At 41.1% G+C, this 20,997-nt stretch overlaps 1 protein-coding gene across 3 annotated transcripts in view; it reads right to left on the reverse strand.

The window, feature by feature from the left end:
- Positions 1-20,997, reverse strand: part of LOC147028361 (polyamine-transporter SLC45A4-like) — a 103,653-nt gene that overhangs the window by 80,053 nt on the left and 2,603 nt on the right. For 2 of the 3 annotated variants that reach the window (XM_085878681.1, XM_085878682.1), the window contains exons 2-3: positions 2,658-3,228; positions 688-876 (exon numbers count right to left, since the gene is read on the reverse strand). In XM_085878681.1, the coding sequence (XP_085734807.1) occupies positions 688-876; positions 2,658-2,823 (355 nt within the window). In that variant the 5' untranslated portion in view covers positions 2,824-3,228. The remainder of the gene's footprint in view (positions 1-687; positions 877-2,657; positions 3,229-20,997) is intronic. The other variant, XM_085878683.1, reaches the window with a different exon arrangement.

Consider the following 20,997-nt stretch of genomic DNA (forward strand, 5'->3'; position numbering starts at 1 on the left):
TATATATATATATATATATATATATATATATAATGGACCGACCGGATGGACTTTGTACAAAGTACTGTATGTGATTTGCAAGTTCAATGTTCTCATGAGAGCAGTCTACTTGCAAACCACATACTTTGTACAAAAGTTAAAGCAATCAAGTACCTGCACCTCAAAATAATTTGTAAACTGACAAAAAAAAAACTCAATGTTATGTTGACAGCCACAGAATAATGGATCAAGAGATACAAAGAAGTATCACAGCAAATGAGCTTCAACTCAAAGCTGCACGGAGTTCAATGAACAACTTTAAAAGAGCCGAAGTTGGAGTTGTGCAACACATGAAAATCCCTTCATACACAAGCTTGGAAAGAAAAATCATAACTTGTTCCTCGAAACGTAAAGCAATCAAAATGAACGTGAATACTTTGGACCCGAGAGGGCTTCATTCAACTTTTTTGACACCAACCAACGGATATTACAACCAAAAGAAGAAAGGAACATAGATTTTTTTTACAAACAATGGGGGGGGGGGGGGTGAGGGAACATACAAAACAAATACATTTTGGTAAATCAAAAGTCAATTTAGATTCTTCCACCCCATCCAACAATACAAATAAAGTGATATGCAGAGATATTAAGAATAAAGCAAAGAAGCTGCAGTGAATAACAGTAATGTTTCCAGTCCAAAATACACACCAATTTTAGAGCAGTTGAGGAAAAGAGCAACCCCAAGCAGAGCGCCGATGCCCAGCAACAAGATGAAGGGCCGTCTTCGTCCCCACCGCAACGTGCAGCGGTCACTCGCTGAGCCTAGCGGTGGGGACAGCAGCAGTCCAAAAACTGGACTCAAGAACCACGTCAAGCTGTAATACTGTTCTGGGAGACCTGAGGAAAAAGGAGTCCAAAAATGAAATTTGAGCTTTGGTGGAGTTGCTTGATATTTTCTGCTTTCCATAAAGGTAATCCTATAAATCATGAAATAATCATTACCCCACACACATGAAGCAAAAAGTGTGGTGAGCAATTGGTTCATGTCTATTTATCCGTCCATCCGTTTATGATTGAGGAATTACTTATTTAAACTGAATGTTATATTTTGAACATGAATTGGAAGACAGCTTTGTCATTTTACCGAACTTTGGCTCTCAATTCGTCCTGATCACACATGTGCAGAGAGGAGTGAAATAATATTTTTTATTGTCTGCATGCCTGGGAGTGATAGAAAATTGAAAATCAGTTCATACATGAAACTTACTGTTAAGGACGTTATAAAAAGGACACAAACAACAGGCACGAATAACTAATGTAACATGTTCCATAGGGTTGTGTAATCGACACTGCGTAAAACACGGAATTAAATTTATACGAACTTTCACAATCTTTATTTTATTTAAATTGAATTACATAATTGAACACGAGAATACAAAGTCTTAAAATACTTCCAAGAACCTCCAGTTTTGCAGTACTTGGACATGTTCCAAAAGGTGGTGTACAAGATTGCATCAAGAGCACTAAATTTATGGATTTTTTGTTTTTTAAACTATCTTTAAAATAATTATTGTATTAAAAATAAAGTACAGTATAAACTTGAACACTGTGCGTGGTATCACATTCTATGATCTCTCAAATTAACCTATGCTTGCGAAGCCAAAAGTGGGGTTAAGCGATCGGTGGCATATGTACTGTCCATGCGTCGTACGTACGCCGTACGTGTCTGCATTTTGTTGAGATCGTACATCGCAAACCGTTCAGCAGAGGAAATTGAAACTTTGCAGATTACATGACCATGTGATATAACGGTCACTCTTTTGAGGTCAACATCGGCCAGTATTCTAAAATCTTCAATTTTCATCCGATTGATGATAAATTTGAACAGGATTTGCATATCAGCTCACTGAATTCAACCAACAATTATTTCAAAATGTCAACATCCTAATTTCCAAAATTGAGAGATACATTAAAAAAAAAAAAAACTTTAATTAACTATTAAAAAAAACGTAAAAACTACATTACGATATCTCAACTATAATAGCACTACAACTGGTACTTTTGTGGATATAGTAGATATGTACTGTGCAGATCATGTTGCAACCTATGTTTCCCTACAAGTATAGTCTGCATCAATCAAGACAATCCACTGAAAGGGAAGTTTCTTGTCACAGCAAAAACAAAGTTTAATAAAATGACTTATGTGTCACGTGGTCTGGCAGCCAAATTGGATCAAAGAAAAAAAAGAAGAAAAAAAAAAACAAGAAAAAAAAACCTTGAAATACAAAAGTTTAACTCGCACCGTCTTTCTCAAGACTGCATGGGGTATGTACCATCGAGTTTTTATTAGTCAAACAATATAAAATCTTGAAAATATGCACTTTAAATAATGAATAACCTAAAATATGTGAGTAAGGCTGGTGAAGATACAAGTGCGTTGGAAACAACCCCTTATACTGGACCCGATTTATTACTCATCAATCATCTGTTAGGCTTTTGTAGTGCATCTTGCAAATCCACTTAATCAGGAATCCACTTAATCCACAAATCCACAAATCCACTTAAGTAGGAAAAACGTTCTGGAAAAAATATCAGGGTACTGGTGGTCGCCAGAATACAATTGTGTTGTATGGTGTGTGTTTTGTAGTTGGTAGAACAATACTTAAACAAACACTAACCAATCTTGAGTACCACAGGCGTGACAAGAGCAGTTTCAATCGCGTAGCAGTACTCGCGGCCAAACGTGATGGCACCATGCATGATCCACAGACGAGTCGGTGTACCTTCCTCCTCAGAGTTGGCATCTCTGACCACCACACCACTTTTCTTCGCGGCAGGCTCCATTGGATCAAAGATAGTACACCAAGATGAATCGTGCTGAGATTATAGGTGGTTCTTAAGATGCGTAGCAGAGAGCTCAACGAAGCACGTGGAAGAAAAGAACCTTTGCAATGGATGGTAGAAATAGAAAACTAATTGCGCTTTTTTTTTAAGCTATGGCAGCTGAAGATACACTTTTGGTAAAGATAATTTTTGCTTCGCACACTCCAGTTGCGATCAGGCTTTTGCAGAGGTAAGCAAGCAGTGTGTATTTAAAAGTGTTTATTAAAAATCCATATTGAAATCCATTCTGAAAACTCCAGTGACAGCATGTGATCAGACAAAGACTTCTTGTTGAATACAGTGGCAAGGCAGGAGGCAGGGGAATAAACGATTCGTACAATTCTCCCCATCGAACCACGATTTCCTCTAGATTGAAAAAAAAGAAGAAAAATTAAAATGACTCATGTGATAGCATTGATTGAGCAATTAAAATTAACTGAACACAAACCATTTTTATTTAATTATTATTGTTATAATATATCAATCGTAATAACATCGGCACTTGGCAAGACGAGCACCGCTTTTACATCTATACGATAAGAGCCGTATGTGTGCATGTGTGATTGCTTTTCATCTCCATTTGCGGGTTTGAGGAGATGGAACGAAGTCCTCACATGACTGAAGTATCGAACCTCGCTTCGGTAAGGGATCACAGTTTATGGACTAAGCTGTTCAACTTTGTTGTTCTCAGAGTTTTGTTCTGAGGGCTCTTTTCAGGAGAGTCAACGAACTCCGGAATGCCTCAAATTGTGGTTCGTTTGTGATAATATTCCTGAGGATGGTTTTCACAATCGCAGTGAGGTTCTTCTTTATTATTCCTGTTGCTGCAATTATCACCAGTGCAATTTTAATGCTCTTCAGCTTCCAAGATTTCTTGATCTCATTTCTGAGGAACTGATATTTGGTCATTTTCTTGATTTATTTATATATATATATATATATATATATATATATATATATATATATATATATATATATATATATATATATATATATATATATATATATATATATATATATATATATATATGAGTTAAGCAAAAATCACTGGGCACTGATGTCTCAATCAGCAATGCTGTCTTTTCCTTTTTGTTCCTGAGAATAATGTCTGGTCACAAGGCTTTGTTTTCTCTGCTCACTCTGGATGGGATCATCAGGTCAAATGTGAGCATTACATCCTATTTTTCAACGATTGCTTTTGGTTCATGTTTCCATGAGTTTTCTGGAACTGGCATATTGAAATTTCTGCAGATGTGCTGGTGGATTACTCCACATGCTTTGTTATGCCTTTGTTTGCAGAGCTGTTCTGACTTGAGGTTGATTTTTTTTTTTCACATGCCGAAAGTAGGCAATTCATGCTTTCTGGTTCTACCTTGCAAAATATACACTTGTCCGATTGACTGTCCTGCCCTTTTCTTAAAGCCATTCATGTTGTGCCCTTGGTCTTGGGCATTTATTACAATTTGTTCTCCGTCCCAAATGAGCTTACCTCATCCATGTATTTGCATATGTATCACCTTTCTCATTCCTTTGGACGTTCTTTTTTTGGTTGCTCGGGTGTATCCATGTCCTTGCTCATCAATGAGGTTATTTCGTGGATCCAGAGCAAGGCAAAACAGGAGGGGAGAAAGACCGTTTCCTTCAAAGATCCCGTGTCATATTTTCACTCCTGGTATTTCGATCTTTCCTTCCAAGTGCGACAGTATTAGTGCGGTGTTCCATAGATCCATGGCTTTCTCAATCAGATTGATTTGGGGATTTATCGTGGAGATTTGCATGCACTTTATCATCCATCATGAATGAGAGATGCTGTCAAAAACTTATTCATAGTCTATCCAGGCTGTGAACAATTTGGTTATTCTGATATTGCAGTCTTCAAGTATTGCAGTTTTCAAGTATGGCCATGTTTAGTTGGAGTTGGTTTCTTGTTCCATAGCATCCTGTCTTACATCCCTTCTGTCCTTGTTGTGTTCGATGGTGGGTACATCGCTTCGATGAGGATTCCTGTTAAAAGTTTGTACAGTATGTTGTTTGTAGACAGGTTTTTGGCTGATATTTGTGATGCTTCACATTTTGGGTTTCTTCAGATTTTGGGATGAGGAAGGTGTTACCTTCTGTGAGCCATTCATCTATTTCCCGATCCCCTTGGATAAGTTGATTCAATACTCAAGCATAGTGAGTGTGGAGAGCATCAAATTGCATTATCCAGAAGTTCAGGATCCTAACTGGGCTAGGGCTTTTGAAGTTTGCCATCTTTTGCAAGCTGTTGTCTTATCTTTTCTGCATCAATTATTACTGGGGGCATTTCCTGAAGATGTTGCTTCTCCTCCTCCTCCAGGTTTCGGATCCATTCCGCCTCCTTGTGTTCTTTTCAATCCTCAAAAATTGCTTTCCGGAATTGTTACAGTTCATCTCTTTCAGGAGGGGATAACACATTCTGTCTCCGTTTCCCAAGTTCACGGCAAAATTTATTCAGGTCGTTTTCAAAAATAAAAAAATATCTGGCCTTTGTTTCTCCTGTTGTTCGCCTTGAAGTTTTTGTTATTTTCCTGCTATCATTTCTATTTTGAGTTTTTCAGTCACCGTTACCTCGAGGTCTTTGTGTTAAATTTTATATATTTTTTGGATTCTCCTCTTTTGTTTTGGGCTTCGATTCCCTCTTTGGATCACTGAACCTGTCCTGTCTCCTTTCTGAGCAGCTCTATCAGTCTCTCGAGTCTTTGCTTCTATTGTGGTACTTAGGTTATATTTGTGGAACCTGTTCTGTTGTTGCGGTGTTTTGTTGTTGCTTTTTCCTCAATGAGCAGTGCTGCTGAAAAAAAAATGTTTATTTCTTTCAGGAGGGGCGATTTTGGTAATACAGTAATTTTTTTTAAAGATTTGTTTATTCTGCCGATTAGTGTTGTGCATTTATTATTATGTGGCCAAATTAGTCATGCTCTTTCTTCAGTTGGTGTCATTCTTACCTCTTCTATCTTACTAGCCAGCTTCTCTTCCAGATAATGTTGTTCATCATCATCCTCCTCTTCTTCCTCCTCCTCCTCTTCCTCCTCTACCCCTCTACCCCTCTACTTCCCCTTCATCCTTTTGCCCATTATCATGTCATTTCTTCATCTGTTTGTCCTTCTGCCCACAGACAGACATCGAACAGCCATGAATCAGTCTCCTCCACCACCCCTCCCCCCACGCTTAAAATGCATAGCACATTCTGTGTGGGACATTCTCCCTCTCCTCACCATTCCAAATTTCATTGTTTTTTTTTGTTGTTTGCTGTCCTGCTTCGGTCTTTCCTTTGAAACATGCAACATCGTCCAAGCTTTGCACTTTGATGAAGGGCTCTGCCTCTTTTTAGGACAGGTGGTGCTGTTTATCTTCGGACACACCCCAGCTGCCTGATGTGTCCACGACTTCACAGAGCTTTCTCTGTAGGGGGCCTATGACCCTTTGTTTGGTGTTGTTTTTTTCAAATGTTCGACAACAAACCCGCCCTATCGTGCAACACACACGGGGCTCGCGGTGTGTCCTCGTTCATCACAGTCTCCACAACATTGCCACCCCCATTCCTCACAGGTCACCATTTTTCTCAGAAATGGCCAAACAGCTCTTCGTCAAACTTTCAGAGGTTCATCAATGACAGCCGGGGGGTGGGGGGGTGGAAATTGAAAATCAAAAGTTAAATTTTTTATTAAAATCGCTCTGTAGTGCCTTTGTTGCAATGTGAAAGGTAATATTAAATAAAACACCCAGCTCCATTCCTTAGTGGGTGTGGGGAAGTGTTTTAAGCCCCCACAAAAAAATTCAGTTCTTCAAAACGGCAACGGGATACTAGTACCGTATTTTCCGGTGTATAAACTGCACTTTTTTTTTTTTTTTTTAATCGGCAAAGAGGTAAAAGTTGGGGATGTGTTTAATACATGGGTATGGGGAAAAAACAAATCAGTCTTAAAAACGATCAATGCTAAATTTCAATTGTATTCCAAATGAACACTTTTGTAGCAGTTGGAACATCTGTTAAGCTCAATTCCATTGTTAAAATTTTGAAAATTGGTTCAGGTTAAGAGTTTGTACAGTGTTTTAAGTATGTGGAAATTAAATAAGTCACACGTAGAAACATCAGGAGACACACGGAGTTTAGGTACGTGACGTATATAGAGCCTCGTGGCTCGAAAAACACCATTAAACACAAAAGAACACCACCTTGTCTCACATCCAAAGAAGAATTATTCACAATAGCTAGAGTCCAATAACGGAACACCCACCTCAAATAAGCTTGTGTGGCAAGCTTCCCCTCGTATGTCATGTTCAAGAGGAAAACACTGCCCAAAGACAAGTTTCCAGCCGAACATCATTGTTCATGCGTCGCAGAAGGGGTGGATAGACGAGGGACTTGTAGTGGACCATTTAGACGATTTTGAGGAACATGAGCTGCATCTTGGTGGAATCACCACAGACAAACTTTCCTATTTCCTGGACTTGGTATTTTCATGTTGAAAAAAAAAAGAAAATCAACATTTTGTGACGCGTTTCCCACCAGGATTTTCAACCCGGATTCCGAGGAGCATTGTCCACATGCATCTTGGTTGAATTTTCACCATTACTCCCGTCGTTGGCTGAGCATTATGTTGACTGAGAGACTGCCAGCGTTCATCCAACCACCGTATGACCCACGTGAGTGGAAATTCACACAAGCATAATTTCTAGACTGGTCCAGGACCGGGTGCGCACTGTCTGGAGTAGTAGGCTGGATGGCGGTCTCTCCCGCCGATGGAGCATGCTCATCCTGGATGCGTTCAGTTGTCACAAGACTGACGACACCAAATGGCTGCTCCGTCAGACCAACACCAATCTCGTCATCCTCCCAAGTGGGATGACATCGCTCCTGCAGCCCCTCGATTTGTCCATCAACAAGACGTTCATTAACAGGCTACGTCGCTGCTGGTCTGACTGTATAATGAGTGTGGAGAAGACCTACACCAAGAGTGGGATGATGAGAAAGGTCGACCTTCCGATGATCTGTGGCTGGATCATCCAGATGTGGGAGGAGATACCGTCGGACATCATCAAGCGAGCATTTCTGAAATGCTGCATCTCAAACAACATGGACGGCACAGAAGACAACATCACTTGGGAGGAGGCTGCTGAAAATGACAGTGACAGGGAGTTGCTCTTCCCTGATTCAGACAAGGAGTTCCGTGCCATCTTCGACGAGGAAAACATTAATTTCCTCGGATTTAGGATCTCCTCGGGTTTATCTGAAAAGCTTCATCAAACCCAAACGGCCATTTTTAGGGCCACAAATCCACAAGAAATATGAATGATACCGGTATGAATCCCTTTTCTTGCTTTTCCTAGTGACAAAAAAAATGCTCTTTAAAATATTAAAAAATAAGAAAAATAAAAACTTCTTGGTGTCCTCTCCTCTCTCTCCAAGTTCTTGAAAAGGAGAATAAGAATCACTGCTCACCTTCACGCTTTCATTCCTCTTCAGTCCCCACCTTTGGAACAAACTCCCACACTTTCTTCAATCCCACTCTTCCCTCCAGGTCGTCAAAAACCTGTTCACCACCATCTCTTATCTTCCCCTATCCAAAATCATGATCTTTTCTACCCCCGTTAATCCACCCTAAACCCACCTCCTTCAAATATCCTGCTTTCCTTCCTGAAAGTCTGTCGCGTCCATCTTGTTTAACCCATGTACCCCACCCCATTCCTCTTCCTTCCACAGATCTCCACATGTCTGTTCCTCACTGTTTTGTCCTTCCTTCTCCCACCCCTCTTTTATCCTGCTCCCCTTGTTGTACGTTCTGTGTGTTAGCTCTCATAGCCTCAATAATTATTTATTTTATAATACAAAGATGAAATTAAGCAGACATGGGAGTAAGCATGTTGATACCTCCGTACAAAGTTAATGTACAAACATATTTAGATCCAGATCAGAAAATAAAATGATCAATATATTCATTTATTTTGAGGGTGAAAAACAGGGGTGCGGTTAATATGGTATTTTACAAGAGCAAAAAAAACTCTCGAAACCAAACACATACAGAAACATGTAATGGACATTTTTCAACGCCAGGCTGCTAAAAAATATATTGTTACGGATTTTAGAATCCAGTCTGATGAATGCATCCACACATTCAGGTCCTTAGACAGTTATTTCCTTAAGAGTGAATTTTAATACGATATACCCACCCATGAACATTGATGTCTTCAGATATTTTTCAAATTTTTATCCGAGGTTGTGTATGGTCTAAAACTCAAAAAGCCAAATTTTTGATGTGATTGACCCATTCCCTGCCGTTTGGGCCACACCCAAAGTTTGGAGATTTTGACACCTTTGAATTTTTTTTTCCATTTTCAAAGTGAATTATTTAGAATAACCATCAGTTGCCCAAGGAAATTCCTTGACAAACTTATATGGTTTGGGTACTAAAATATTTTGTACAAAAATCTATGGGATCTGGATGGTTATGGAGAGTGGCGCCACCTATAATCCCTTTCTGCAAACATTCACTTCAGACTTTCTCCGGCCATATTTTTAATAACCATCAAGGTCCCATGGATTTTATTAGTGCACAAGATAGTACAAGGACTGTACTATCCTAGGAAAGTAAAACATTCATGGGACCTTGGTGGTTTTGGCAGTGCAGGGGATTTCAAGACCACTTCAGGCTATATGAAGCCCTTTTTCGAGCCACGCCCACTCCCATAATCATCCTAATATTTTGAAACTAATATTATCAAATGAAAGTTCCATATCTTCACCCTCAAAACCAATCGTAAAATCCATGGGACCTTTTAAAAACAAAGAATAATGTAGGTCCAAAGTTCCCTTGTTTGACAGATAATGTACATAGCGATGTACATATAATGTACAGGTATTATATAGCATCATGTACACGACATGTACATGGTCTGCCTCCATCACCAATTTCCATCACTTGCTCCAGAAGTCCACTATATTCCATTGCTGATTCTATTTGAAACTATAAAATATGTATGCATTATGAAATAAATCCTGTTTTGAGCAAATTGTCTTTTGTATACATTCTTTATTTTGAAACCACGTAATGAGATGCAAGGCGATTTCTTTCATTTGTATTTGCCGCCTTGCATGACTTTTTTCCCCCATCATGCCATTTGTAATTTTCTTTTCTTTGTATTGGCAAGATGAAAGAACATTAAAAAAAGAAAGCTGAATTTATATCCCCCTAATCGTTATATTGTTGCGGGCCGGGTATCAGCTGTGAGCAGGACCGCAAGGTGGAGCAGTAGGGTCAACTCTACCGAACACCCGGAATCTCGATCGTACCTTTCGGAAAACTCCGAGGGTACGGGTCCCTTACAGGACAGTGAATCGTCAATAAATCAACCACGTGGGACAGGGTTATTTGCCAAAGTTCAAAATACCTAGAGGCCCACGTGGCGAACTAAAGAGTATTCACACCCTCAACAGGACTCGAATGGGACGAGTTGTTTCTGTGCTCGACCCATGTGTAACCCGAGCGGATTGTTACCGAGGTCCCGTCGGTCCAAATGCACACTTTGCCGCTTCCCAAATTTCCCAACGCGTTAAACCAATAAAAGAAACACAAAAACGAGCTGAAACATTTAACAGGGGATTTATTTATAATGGGGGAAAGGGAACACACAAAGAGCAGAGTTAAACAGACTATAAAGAAATGAAATCATGTACAGCACAAGCATTTAACAGTTCCTACTTAAAGACGGGCCCACAGACAATCGCACACCCAAAAGAAACGGACCCAAATGGTCTTTATTATCCCTTCGGCTCGGAGGGAAGTCGAGCTGAAGGACGAGAACGTGGCAGGCTACCTGGCCGCGAGCGCACGGCTGGACGTCCACCCCCTCTCGGAGCTCCGGTAGCCAGAAGACGGACCAGGGCAGCCAGACGCAGACCACGCCAGTGACGAGATGAGGGCAGAGAGCCAGACCACGCCAGCGACGAGATGAGGGCCAGACCACGCCAGCGACGAGATGAGGGCAGAGAGCCAGACCACGCCAGTGACGAGATGAGGGCAGAGAGCCAGACCACGCCAGTGACGAGATGAGGGCAGAGAGCCAGACCACGCCAGCGACGAGATGAGCCGAGAACCAGAGCACGTGCTCGAGAAGAAGGGGCACAGATTGTTTCTTTGTTCCTCCGTCCCCTTCTTGGGCATGGTTCGCTCATCGCCCATTGGCCGCAAATGACGCCAAGTCCGCTGATTGGACCGGGGGGCGTGACGGCCGTCACGGCGGACCGCCCCCCAAACAGGCATAGGAATATTATCCTTTGTGGGCGGTGCTCATTGGACGACCGCTGGGGAACTCGCTCGCATCTCCCTGATTGGGCGAGAGCGACGTCAGGTCCTTGTGAACTCTGCCCACGTATGTGCTGACACGCACGTAAGCAATGGCGTCTTGTGTGAGGAAGCGAGGTGAAGGCGTGTTGTTGTAGTTATAAGGGGTGTAAAACTGTAAAAGAAAACCCTATCAAAATAACTCCGCAGCGCATGAACATTTAATTACCCATTAAACAAGGGACGGGACCCGAACTAAAAACACTCACTTACCGATATAACTGTCCTATAAGGACCACTGTCTGTCCGTGTGCACAAGGCTTCCAAATTCGTAACAATATATTACACCTGGACCCTGGTAAGTTACAATTTCCAACATTTGTCTGCTTATAAATAGGTCAAATGTTATCTGAAATCAGCAGTTTTGAAATCCAGCATCAATTCAATCCAAGATACCATGTGTTTACTATCTGTTCCTATGCTAAATCAGCATTGTTCTATCATAAGACATTATGAATGAAGGTCATACTAATGCCATGGTGTCAGGGATAGCATGGCTGAGTCTAGTTCATGTTTTGTTGATTTATTATCTTGCCAAAACGAAGTTTTTGCAAGATATGTTAGTCAGCTTGAATTTTTTTTTATTTTTTGTTTGTTTGTCTGTAATCACATATAAAAAATTCTGCAGAGCACAGTTATCATTCGAAATTTTTGTAACTTCGCATATCAGAGGCCTTTTGAGGTCCCTTTCAGCGCACAAAATTTTGAAGGTCAAGGTCAAAGGTCAAGGTCACTGTCACAAATCAGGGGAGTCGACGAAACCCTTATTTTTTGAGTAATTTTGATGGGATAGTCTTCAAACTTCATGGGAATATAGTTCATGGTCTGGCGCTCAGCTGATTAATTTTTGGTGGCGATTGGCCTTGACCTTCATATGTTTTTTTTTGTTTGCTTTTTTTTTGTCTGTAATCACGTATAAATCACTCTGCAGAGCACAGTTATCATTGGAAATTTTTGTAACTTCGCATATCAGAGGCCTATAGAGGTCCCTTTCAGCGCATAAAATTTTGAAGGTCAAGGTCAAAGGTCAAGGTCACTTTGTCGCAAATCAGGGGAGTCGACGAAACCCATATTTTTTGAGTAATTTTAATCTAATCGTCTCCAAACTTTATGGGAATGTAGTATATGGTCTGGCGCTCAGCTGATTAGTTTTTGCTGGTGATTGGCCTTGACCTTCATGGTTCGCGCCTGAGGTCAAACATATTTGACCCCAAGGTCACATTTTCAAGTTTTAGGAACCATATCGTGCTGTACCTCAAATTGAACACCTCGATGAGTGCTTTCTAGATATGTCAAGTTTGAGACATTATGACATCATTTAGTGACGTTATGAGGCAAACGCATATTTTTCATGGTGACTCTGTAGAACGATTCTCATCGGAATCTCTCGTAGGCAGATATTCCTCAAGGAGTCGCTCCTGGTGGATAGCAGCTCTGTTCACCTCAGTGTGACCTGAAAGAAGTCACACGTGGTCACCTTTTGGCAAGATACGGGTGACCCTGCAGGTGACATTGGTTTATATTTTATATTTTGGTTTGTTGAATGAAAGCCAGTAGAAAAATGGGGCGATTTGAACATTGCTGCCTGCTGTTCATGTTCAGTCCATTCTGAAAAAAACATAGGCTAAATAAAATGTTATCGAAAAAAATCCTTTTATTCATGCACCAATAAAAGTTTAGGCCTACTTCTCCAAACACATACTTTTGCTCGACAATAAATGCATCTTTTTGTTTCAGGGGCCATCACTCAGCCATGGCATAGAGATCGTGCATTTTCAACAAAGGAAATCATGGTATTTGCAGCCCATTTCTGCCACGAAGCGCTCAATCGCTGACCAGTATAGCATCACTGAATTCTGGAGAATGGAGAGGCTGTCAAGCTTTCATTCCTTCATTTGTGTGGAAAGGAATTATTCATTTGGCCCAGTACACCAGAGATCGAAGAACACCGAATTTCAACAGTTCTGTGCAAGATGCATCCGCCAACGTTTATCAACAATCGATGCCAGCTGATCTTCCAAAAGAAAGATTATGAAGATGCCAAGGCATACATTAAACGTTTAGCATAGAAAAAATGTGGACAGATTCCCATGGACCATCCTAAAAATACTGTCTGTTTCTTATAAACGATCCTACCCAAGAGTTACATAAATTGTATCTAAATATTTCATGGATTTTCTTCAAACTTTTCAGGAAAATAAAAGATTCACATCGACAAAACATTTTTCAACCGATCTCGGCCACATTCAAAACAGCATGGGATTAAAGGAAACAAACAGATTTTTAGGATGGATGGCCCAAATACAGTTAAAACATTTAGTGAGAGTACTTTACTCTTGAATCAGCAATGGAATATTGTGGACTTCTGTAGCAAGTGATGGAAATTGGCGACAGAGGCAGACCATGTACATGTCGTGTACATAGACATCGATATTTACATTATCTGTCAAACAAGGCAACTTTGGACCCGTTTAATTCTTTGTTTTTAAAAGGTCCCATGGAATTTACTATTGGTTTTGTTGGTATAGATATGGAACCTTAATTTGATATTAGTTTCAAAATATCAGGATGGTTATGGGAGTGGGCGTGGCTCGAAAAAGGGCTTCGTATAGCCCGAAGTGGTCTTGAGACCTCCTTCACTGCCATAACCACCAAGGTCCCATGCATGTTTTACTTTCCTAGGATAGTACAGTACTTGTACTATCTTATTGGCTCACGAAAAAAATAAGTGACCACTATATTCATTATTGTCTGTCTGTCTGTCCCGAGCATCGCTCCGTGGGTTTTGATCCGATACTTACAAAATTTTGGTGGGAGGTTTATATCATGATCGAGTTGTGTTTTCCTGAAAATGGGCGTGGTGTGCCCATTATGGGCGGAGCCACGCCCAAAAAAACATGTGTTTTTAGGGGGTAGCCGATTTCAATTTGCATCTTCTCCTCGGGGGTTTGGCGAATCTGACAGGGGTATCGGTATTTGGTTAGCCCAATGGCACCTGCATAGTCCCACGGAGCTCAATTTTTCATTTTTGTCCCAAGGTCAAGGTCACAAGATCACGAACTAAGAAAATTGCGAATTTTGACATCAAAAAATTTCTTCTCCGAGGGGTTTGTCGAATCTGGCAGTGGTTTCGGTATTTGGTTAGCCCAATGGCACCTGCATAGCCCCACAGAGCTTGATTTTTCATTTTCGTCCCAAGGTCAAGGCCACAAGGTCACGAACTTAGAAAATTGTGAATTGTGTTTTTAGGGGGTAGCCGATTTCAATTTACATCTTCTCCTTGGGGGTTTGTCGAATCTGGCAGGGGTTTTGGTATTTGGTTAGCCCAATGGCACCTGCAGAGCCCCACGGAGTTTGATTTTTCATTTTCGTCCCAAGATCAAGGTCACAAGGACACGAACGTAGAAAATTGCGATTATGACAAAAAAAAAATTCCATCTTCGAGGGGTTTGTCGAATCTGGCAGTGGTTTCGGTATCTGGTTAGCCCAATGGCACCTGCATAGCCCCACGGAGCTCGGTTTTTCATTTTCGTCCCAAGGTCAAGGTCACAATGTCACGAACTTAGAAAATTTCGAATTTTGACATAAAAATCCATCTTCTCCGAGGGGTTTGTCGAATCTGGCAGTGGTTTCGGTATTTGGTTAGCCCAATGGGACCTGCATTGCCCCACGGAGCTCGATTTTTCATTTTCGTCCCAAGGTCAAGGTCACAATGTCACGAACTTAAAAAATTTCGAATTTTGACATAAAAAAAAAATCATACGACCGCCCAAACTTGGAGAGCTTGAATGACAATATTCTTTATGCATAATCTTGAGGTCATTCCCCACCTAATGTCTTGAAACCATTTTGCTCTATCTCGAATACCTTGCCCGTGGCGCCCCCTTCAAGTTTGTTTTTATGCTGATTTCATCAAAGTATGGATAATCCAATGAGTGCGAAATGCTATATAGCCTATATGACGTTATATTGTTCCTGAAATGTTCTAGAGGAAGTTTTGCACCAAAGGTCATAATTCTTGACCTTTAAAGGTCACAAAGGTCAAATTTTCAAAGTTGTGGGAATCGAACCGGGGTTTCAACCTTCTTCGACGAACTAACTCCAATAAGCTATAGCACGTATCCTGTTTCCTTATTTTAATGTCCACAACATTGTTTTGTGACCTTTAAAAGTTATGCAAAGGTCAAATTTTTAAAGTTGTTGAACGAAACCGGGTTTTCGACATTTTGCAGCTAATAACCTGTCACTCATACCACATAATGTTGATCATTTTTATAACTTGGTCAAACATTATCACATTGTCTCATCCTTGACTTCTGAAACAATCTACATCATCAAATACCGCTCGTGAACCATCGTCATCTTCAGACTTGTGCACTAATAAAATCCATGGGACCTTGATGGTTATTAAAAATATGGCCAGAGAAAGTCTGAAGTGAATGTTTGCCAAAAGGGATTATAGGTGGCACCACTCTCCATAACTATCCAGATTCCAAAGATTTTTGTTCAAAATATTTTAGTATCCAAACCATAAAATAAGTTTGTAAAGGAATTTACTTGAGCAACTGATGGTTATTCTAAATGATTCAATTTGAAAATGGAAAAAAAAAGTCAAAGGTGTCAAAATCTCCAAACTTTGGGTGTGGCCCAACTGGCAGGGAATGGGTCATATCAATCACATCAAAAATTTGGCTGAGTTTTAGACCACACACAACCTCGGATAAAAACTTGAAAAATATCTGAAGACATCAATGTTCAAATGTTACCATTTTGGGCCTATCTTATAAAAATTCACTCTTAAATGCATGTTCAGATTAGCCCCATCCCCATGTCGAATGGGATTTTAAATGTGATGCGTTGAGAAGGGTAAAGAATAGATCCCCTCTCTTATGGGAAGCTTTTTTCTTTACGACAGACACATTTATGCACATATTTCTTTCGCGAGCACTGACGCCCGTCTTTTTTTCTTCAGCAACGTTTATGCACGTATTTCTTTCGCAAGCACAGAGGCCCGCCCTTTTTTGAGCACACGGGTTGTCATGGTAGCAGTGCGCAAGTGGGGCAGGGTGAGCTTGGGGGGTTCTGCGCCCGCCGAGATGAGCCACATATATAACAAGAGTGCAAGTGAGCACAATATACGCCCGAACAAGAAGGTATATACAGAATTGTGCGACATGGAAAACAGCATCCTGGTGGCCATGGCAACCACTTCAGATGACGAACGTCTGTCGCGACACACCGTCTCCACAGTCTGTACCTATGTACCAAATATGAAACGTGAAAGTTGAAAACTTTGGGAGTTCGAGTGCGGACAGGAACGGACGCACAGAGGGACAGACGGACGACCGGTATCACATAATACGCCCCGATATATATATATATATATATATATATATATATATATATATATATATATATATATATATATATATATATATATATATCGGGCGTATAAAAAGAATTGGAGGTCCGTTCCAAGAGAGAGAAAAGCGAGAGGAAGCACGCGAGAAGGAAGCGAGAAAAAAAGAAAGCGAGCCGGAAAGGAAGCGCGAGCGAGCAAGCCCGAGCGAACAAGAAGCGGGTGGAAGTGCATGAGGGAAGAAGCGAGTGTGTAAGCGCGCAAAGAAAGAAAGCAAGAGAGAAAGCACGCGAAAAAAGAAGCGAGCATGAAGCGGGCAAGTGAGCCAGAGAGGAAGCACACGAGGGGGCAGCGAGGCAGGGAGCGAGGCAGGGAGCGAGGAAAGAAGCGGGCAAGAGAGCCAGAGTGCGAGCAAGCAAGCAAGGAAGCGAGCGAGTGAGCGTGTGGGTGTCTGACCAGTGCCAACAAGACAATTCGTCAGTCAGTTCGTCCTTTCCAGTGCTTGAGCAAGCAAGTGTGTGGTGCGCGTGTGGATGTGAGCAGCGCCGACAATGAGTGAGGCACGGGTTGGTCACCAACGGACCGTGTGGGTCACTGGACGTCCCCAGTTTCGTGAAGTGTGAGGAGCTGCCCATGTCGCAGCACCAGGGTCTAAACCCGCGACAGACTATCTCGGTGCCCTCCAGATATCGACTGGTGTTCAAGGCTGTTGCGAATGGGTTCACGGCAAGGTTGGGTGCTGGCGACGGACAAGACATGCACACACACATTTCAGGACGTTTTCACTTCACGGACGACTTCCCTCTGGTGAGCGAGACGATTCTTCTTCCCCCCCCCCTCCCACCCCCTGAATGATCTGCTGGGTACCCATGCCTGTGTTTAGTTGTTAGTAAGTCAACCCCCAATAAGCATCTGCTCTCTGTCTCTTTCCATCATTTTGATTGCTTTGGAATTTATTCACTTATTTACCTCAGGAAATAAAAGGTTTTTTATTTATTTATTTTCTTATGAATAAATCAATTGATGGGTGGTCACGAGACTACCCTTATTCTCAGGTTTTCCGTCTGTCTGTATGTCTGTTTGTTTGTATGTAATGGACAGCTCTGGAAGCCAGAGGAGTCAACCGATTTTGATGATCCTCGACAGGTAGGTTCATACCAGGATCTAGTTGAATGCTTTTGAGCACCGTTGCTATGGACGCCACCGTTGCCTCGCAACGGGACTTTGAAATTTTTGGAAAATCCTAAAAAAATTGATTTTTCAAAAATCAAAAATCGACTTCCAGGCTTTATGCGCACTATAATCAACCTCTGTCAAAAATTTTCAGCCCGATCCGTCAAAAACTGTATGACTAGTATGCAATTATGTAGCGACCACCCATGTCGCCTACTGGCTTGTTGGGTGGTCGCTATTTCCGTCTGTCTGTATGTATGTTTGTTGGGTGGTCGCAAGAGTACCCTTAGTTTCACTTTTTCCATCTGTCTGTATGTATGTTTGTTTGTATGTCTGTATGTATGTCTGGATGTAATGGACAGCTCTGAAGGCCAGAGGAGTCAACCAATTTTGATGAAACTTGACAGGTAGGTTCATACCAGGATCTAGTTGTATGCTTTTGAGCACCGTTGTTATGGACGCCACCGTTGCCTCGCAACAGGACTTTGAAATTTTTGAAAAATCCTAAAAAAATAATTTTTTCGAAAATCTAAAATCGGCTTCCAGGCTTTTATGCGCACTATAATCAACCTCTTTGTTAAAAAATTTCAGCCCGATCCGTCAAAAACTGTATGACTAGTATGCAATTATGTAGCGACCACCCATGTCGGCTACTGGCTTGTATGTTTGTTTGTATGTAATGGACAACTCTGGAGGCCAGAGGAGTCAACGGATTTTGATGAAACCTGACAGGTAGGTTCATACCAGGATCTAGTTGTATGCTTTTGAGCAACGTTGCTATGGACGCCACCGTTGCCTCGCAACGGTACTTTTAAATTTTTGAAAAATCCTAAAAAAATGTTTTTTCGAAAATCAAAAATCGGCTTCCATGCTTTTATGCGCACTATAATCAACCTCTGTCAAAAATTTTCAGCCCGATCCGTCAAAAACTGAATGACTAGTATGCAATTATATTAATGTATGCATTCACCCCAACGTTTGCGTTGGGATACCCTAACGTAGGGTTCGGGAATCGAACACAAATGATGAATGGACAGTTGCTCGTCATGTTCCTCTGTGGGACAACGAACGGCAAAAACGCCATCTGATGTGTTCTCTTATCTGCATATTTCAAATTCGCCTTAGTCAAGCGACCACCCATGTCGCCTACCGGCTTGTTGACTTCCAACCTGTCCATGTTTGTCCTTTCCTTCCATTGTCCAAACCGAGATAGACTGGGAGGTAATTACCAGAGATTTGACTAAAAATAGTAGGCACGCACGAGCGGTTAAACGCTCAGCCGTCCTAATTAAAATCTAATCAAGATAAGATTGGTGTTTTGCTGAGGGCGCGCTCCCTGTTCAGGTAACCATATGACCTCTAGTTAAACGGGATAATTAGACGGGGAAAACTGGAACTAGTGGTTGACTGGGTGGCATTCGTAGTTATAAAACAACCCACCGTACCATAACGTTAATTGTGAGCGGTGGCCCCAGGTCCGGCTCTTCCGAGGACAACCGGTTATTATTCCCCAAGTGACAAGCTGGTGTCTCGGTACGCGTGGCCGCAACAATATATATATATATATATATATATATATATATATATATATATATATATATATATATATATATATATATATATATATATATATATATATTTAAATTAACAATAAATAAATAAATAAATTTAAAAGCACTCCCAGCTGATAGTCTTGTGGGAGAATCTACAACGAAACGGTGCCAATAAATAGCTCTTGGTGGGAGTAGGGGGAAGTTATTGTCAGCACCCTGAACAGATTATCAATTTCTGCACAAACTCTCACACCATCCCACATTTACTAAGTGCATCAAGTAAACCAGGATTCACCAAGTAAATCAACAAGTAAATCATCCACCACATGAGTTCTTCTTCGTTTGTGTGTGGCAGAAGGTTGCAGGGTAGCATCATCAGCTGAGGGTGTGGCTGTGTCGCTGGTGCAATGCCCAAAGCATGTTAGGGCAGGAATTTATAATTTGGCCATGGTGCTGGTGATAGCTTGCCCACTCTTCACGAAGGACACCATGGGATCTTTAATGTTCACCAACCCAGATTAATGTCCATTCGAGGGACGGCACACACATTGATGAATCACCGTCTGTGAAACAACGGGATGACAGTTTATCGCTGGGCCGAGATTACATCCATCTCGACAGCTTAGAGGCAAGAATGCATGCATACCTCTCGGCCATCCTACCAGCCCCACTACATGAGCTTATGGAGGCCTTCATCCTGCACTGCACTGAAAACAGCCAAAGAAGGTGAAGACAAAGGTTCAAACATTGCACTAAAATTCTATAACAATGTGCATGTGTGTCTGAATCTTAGTGTGTAGACGAGAATCGAAAATGGCTTGGCTGATCTCCACTAAATTGTGCATATGTGCTGGAGTTAAATGGTGTCAGGTAAAACAAAAGCATAATGACTTTTTTTTTTCTTTTTCCCTCTTATTTTTATCTCCTTGCAGGTATTATTTGTTTTTCAAAAATCAGCATTTTCACTGCATCAAGTTGCAAAAAAAAAATGCTTTATATGCCACCAAGGACATTAACAAATTTACAAATCCCCTCAACAGTGTCAGCTCACTTCTGCATGGGGTAATGCACCTTGTGATCTCATCGAGGAAAAACCTAAAAAAGAGGCATTGAAAATAATTTTAAAATAGTTTCTTGTTACAAGCTGGCATCCACCATAGCTTGTCATGGCACAGGGTCCTGCATTTGACCAGGGTGGATGCCGGCTGTGATTTTTCCATAAAGTGCATAGATTCACCCTTTTCCCCGAAATGGGTGATTTCAAACAATAACAAAAGAAGAAAAAGACGTCGTGCAGAGCAGAAAACTTGCAAAATCCACCCCCCTCTCCAAAGGTTGCCATGGATACATCAAATTCTCCATTTCATTCAGATTAAAATTGACAATCTTCATCAAAGCTCAGGTCAATCTGAAAAATAATCAATTTTCATCTGATTGAAATTGATGATTTTAGAAGTTTGACCTTGAGTTTACCTTTCGACATCAAAATAGTTGGTTTCCAAATTCAGTGATGTACTCTGCAATTGCTGCTTAAATCGGATGAAAAAAAAAAAAATCGATGATTTTTCAGATGAAATGTGATTTTAGAAGTTTCACCTCAAGTTGACCTTTGATCTCAAAAATAGTTGATTTCCCAATTTGTGATGGACTATGCAATTGCTGTTTAATTTACAAGTTTATAGTATGT

Source organism: Eptatretus burgeri, chromosome 4, assembly GCF_056783735.1.
Source record: "Eptatretus burgeri isolate ZD-2024b chromosome 4, Ebu_testis_v1, whole genome shotgun sequence".
NCBI classification, from domain to species: Eukaryota; Metazoa; Chordata; class Myxini; order Myxiniformes; family Myxinidae; genus Eptatretus; species Eptatretus burgeri.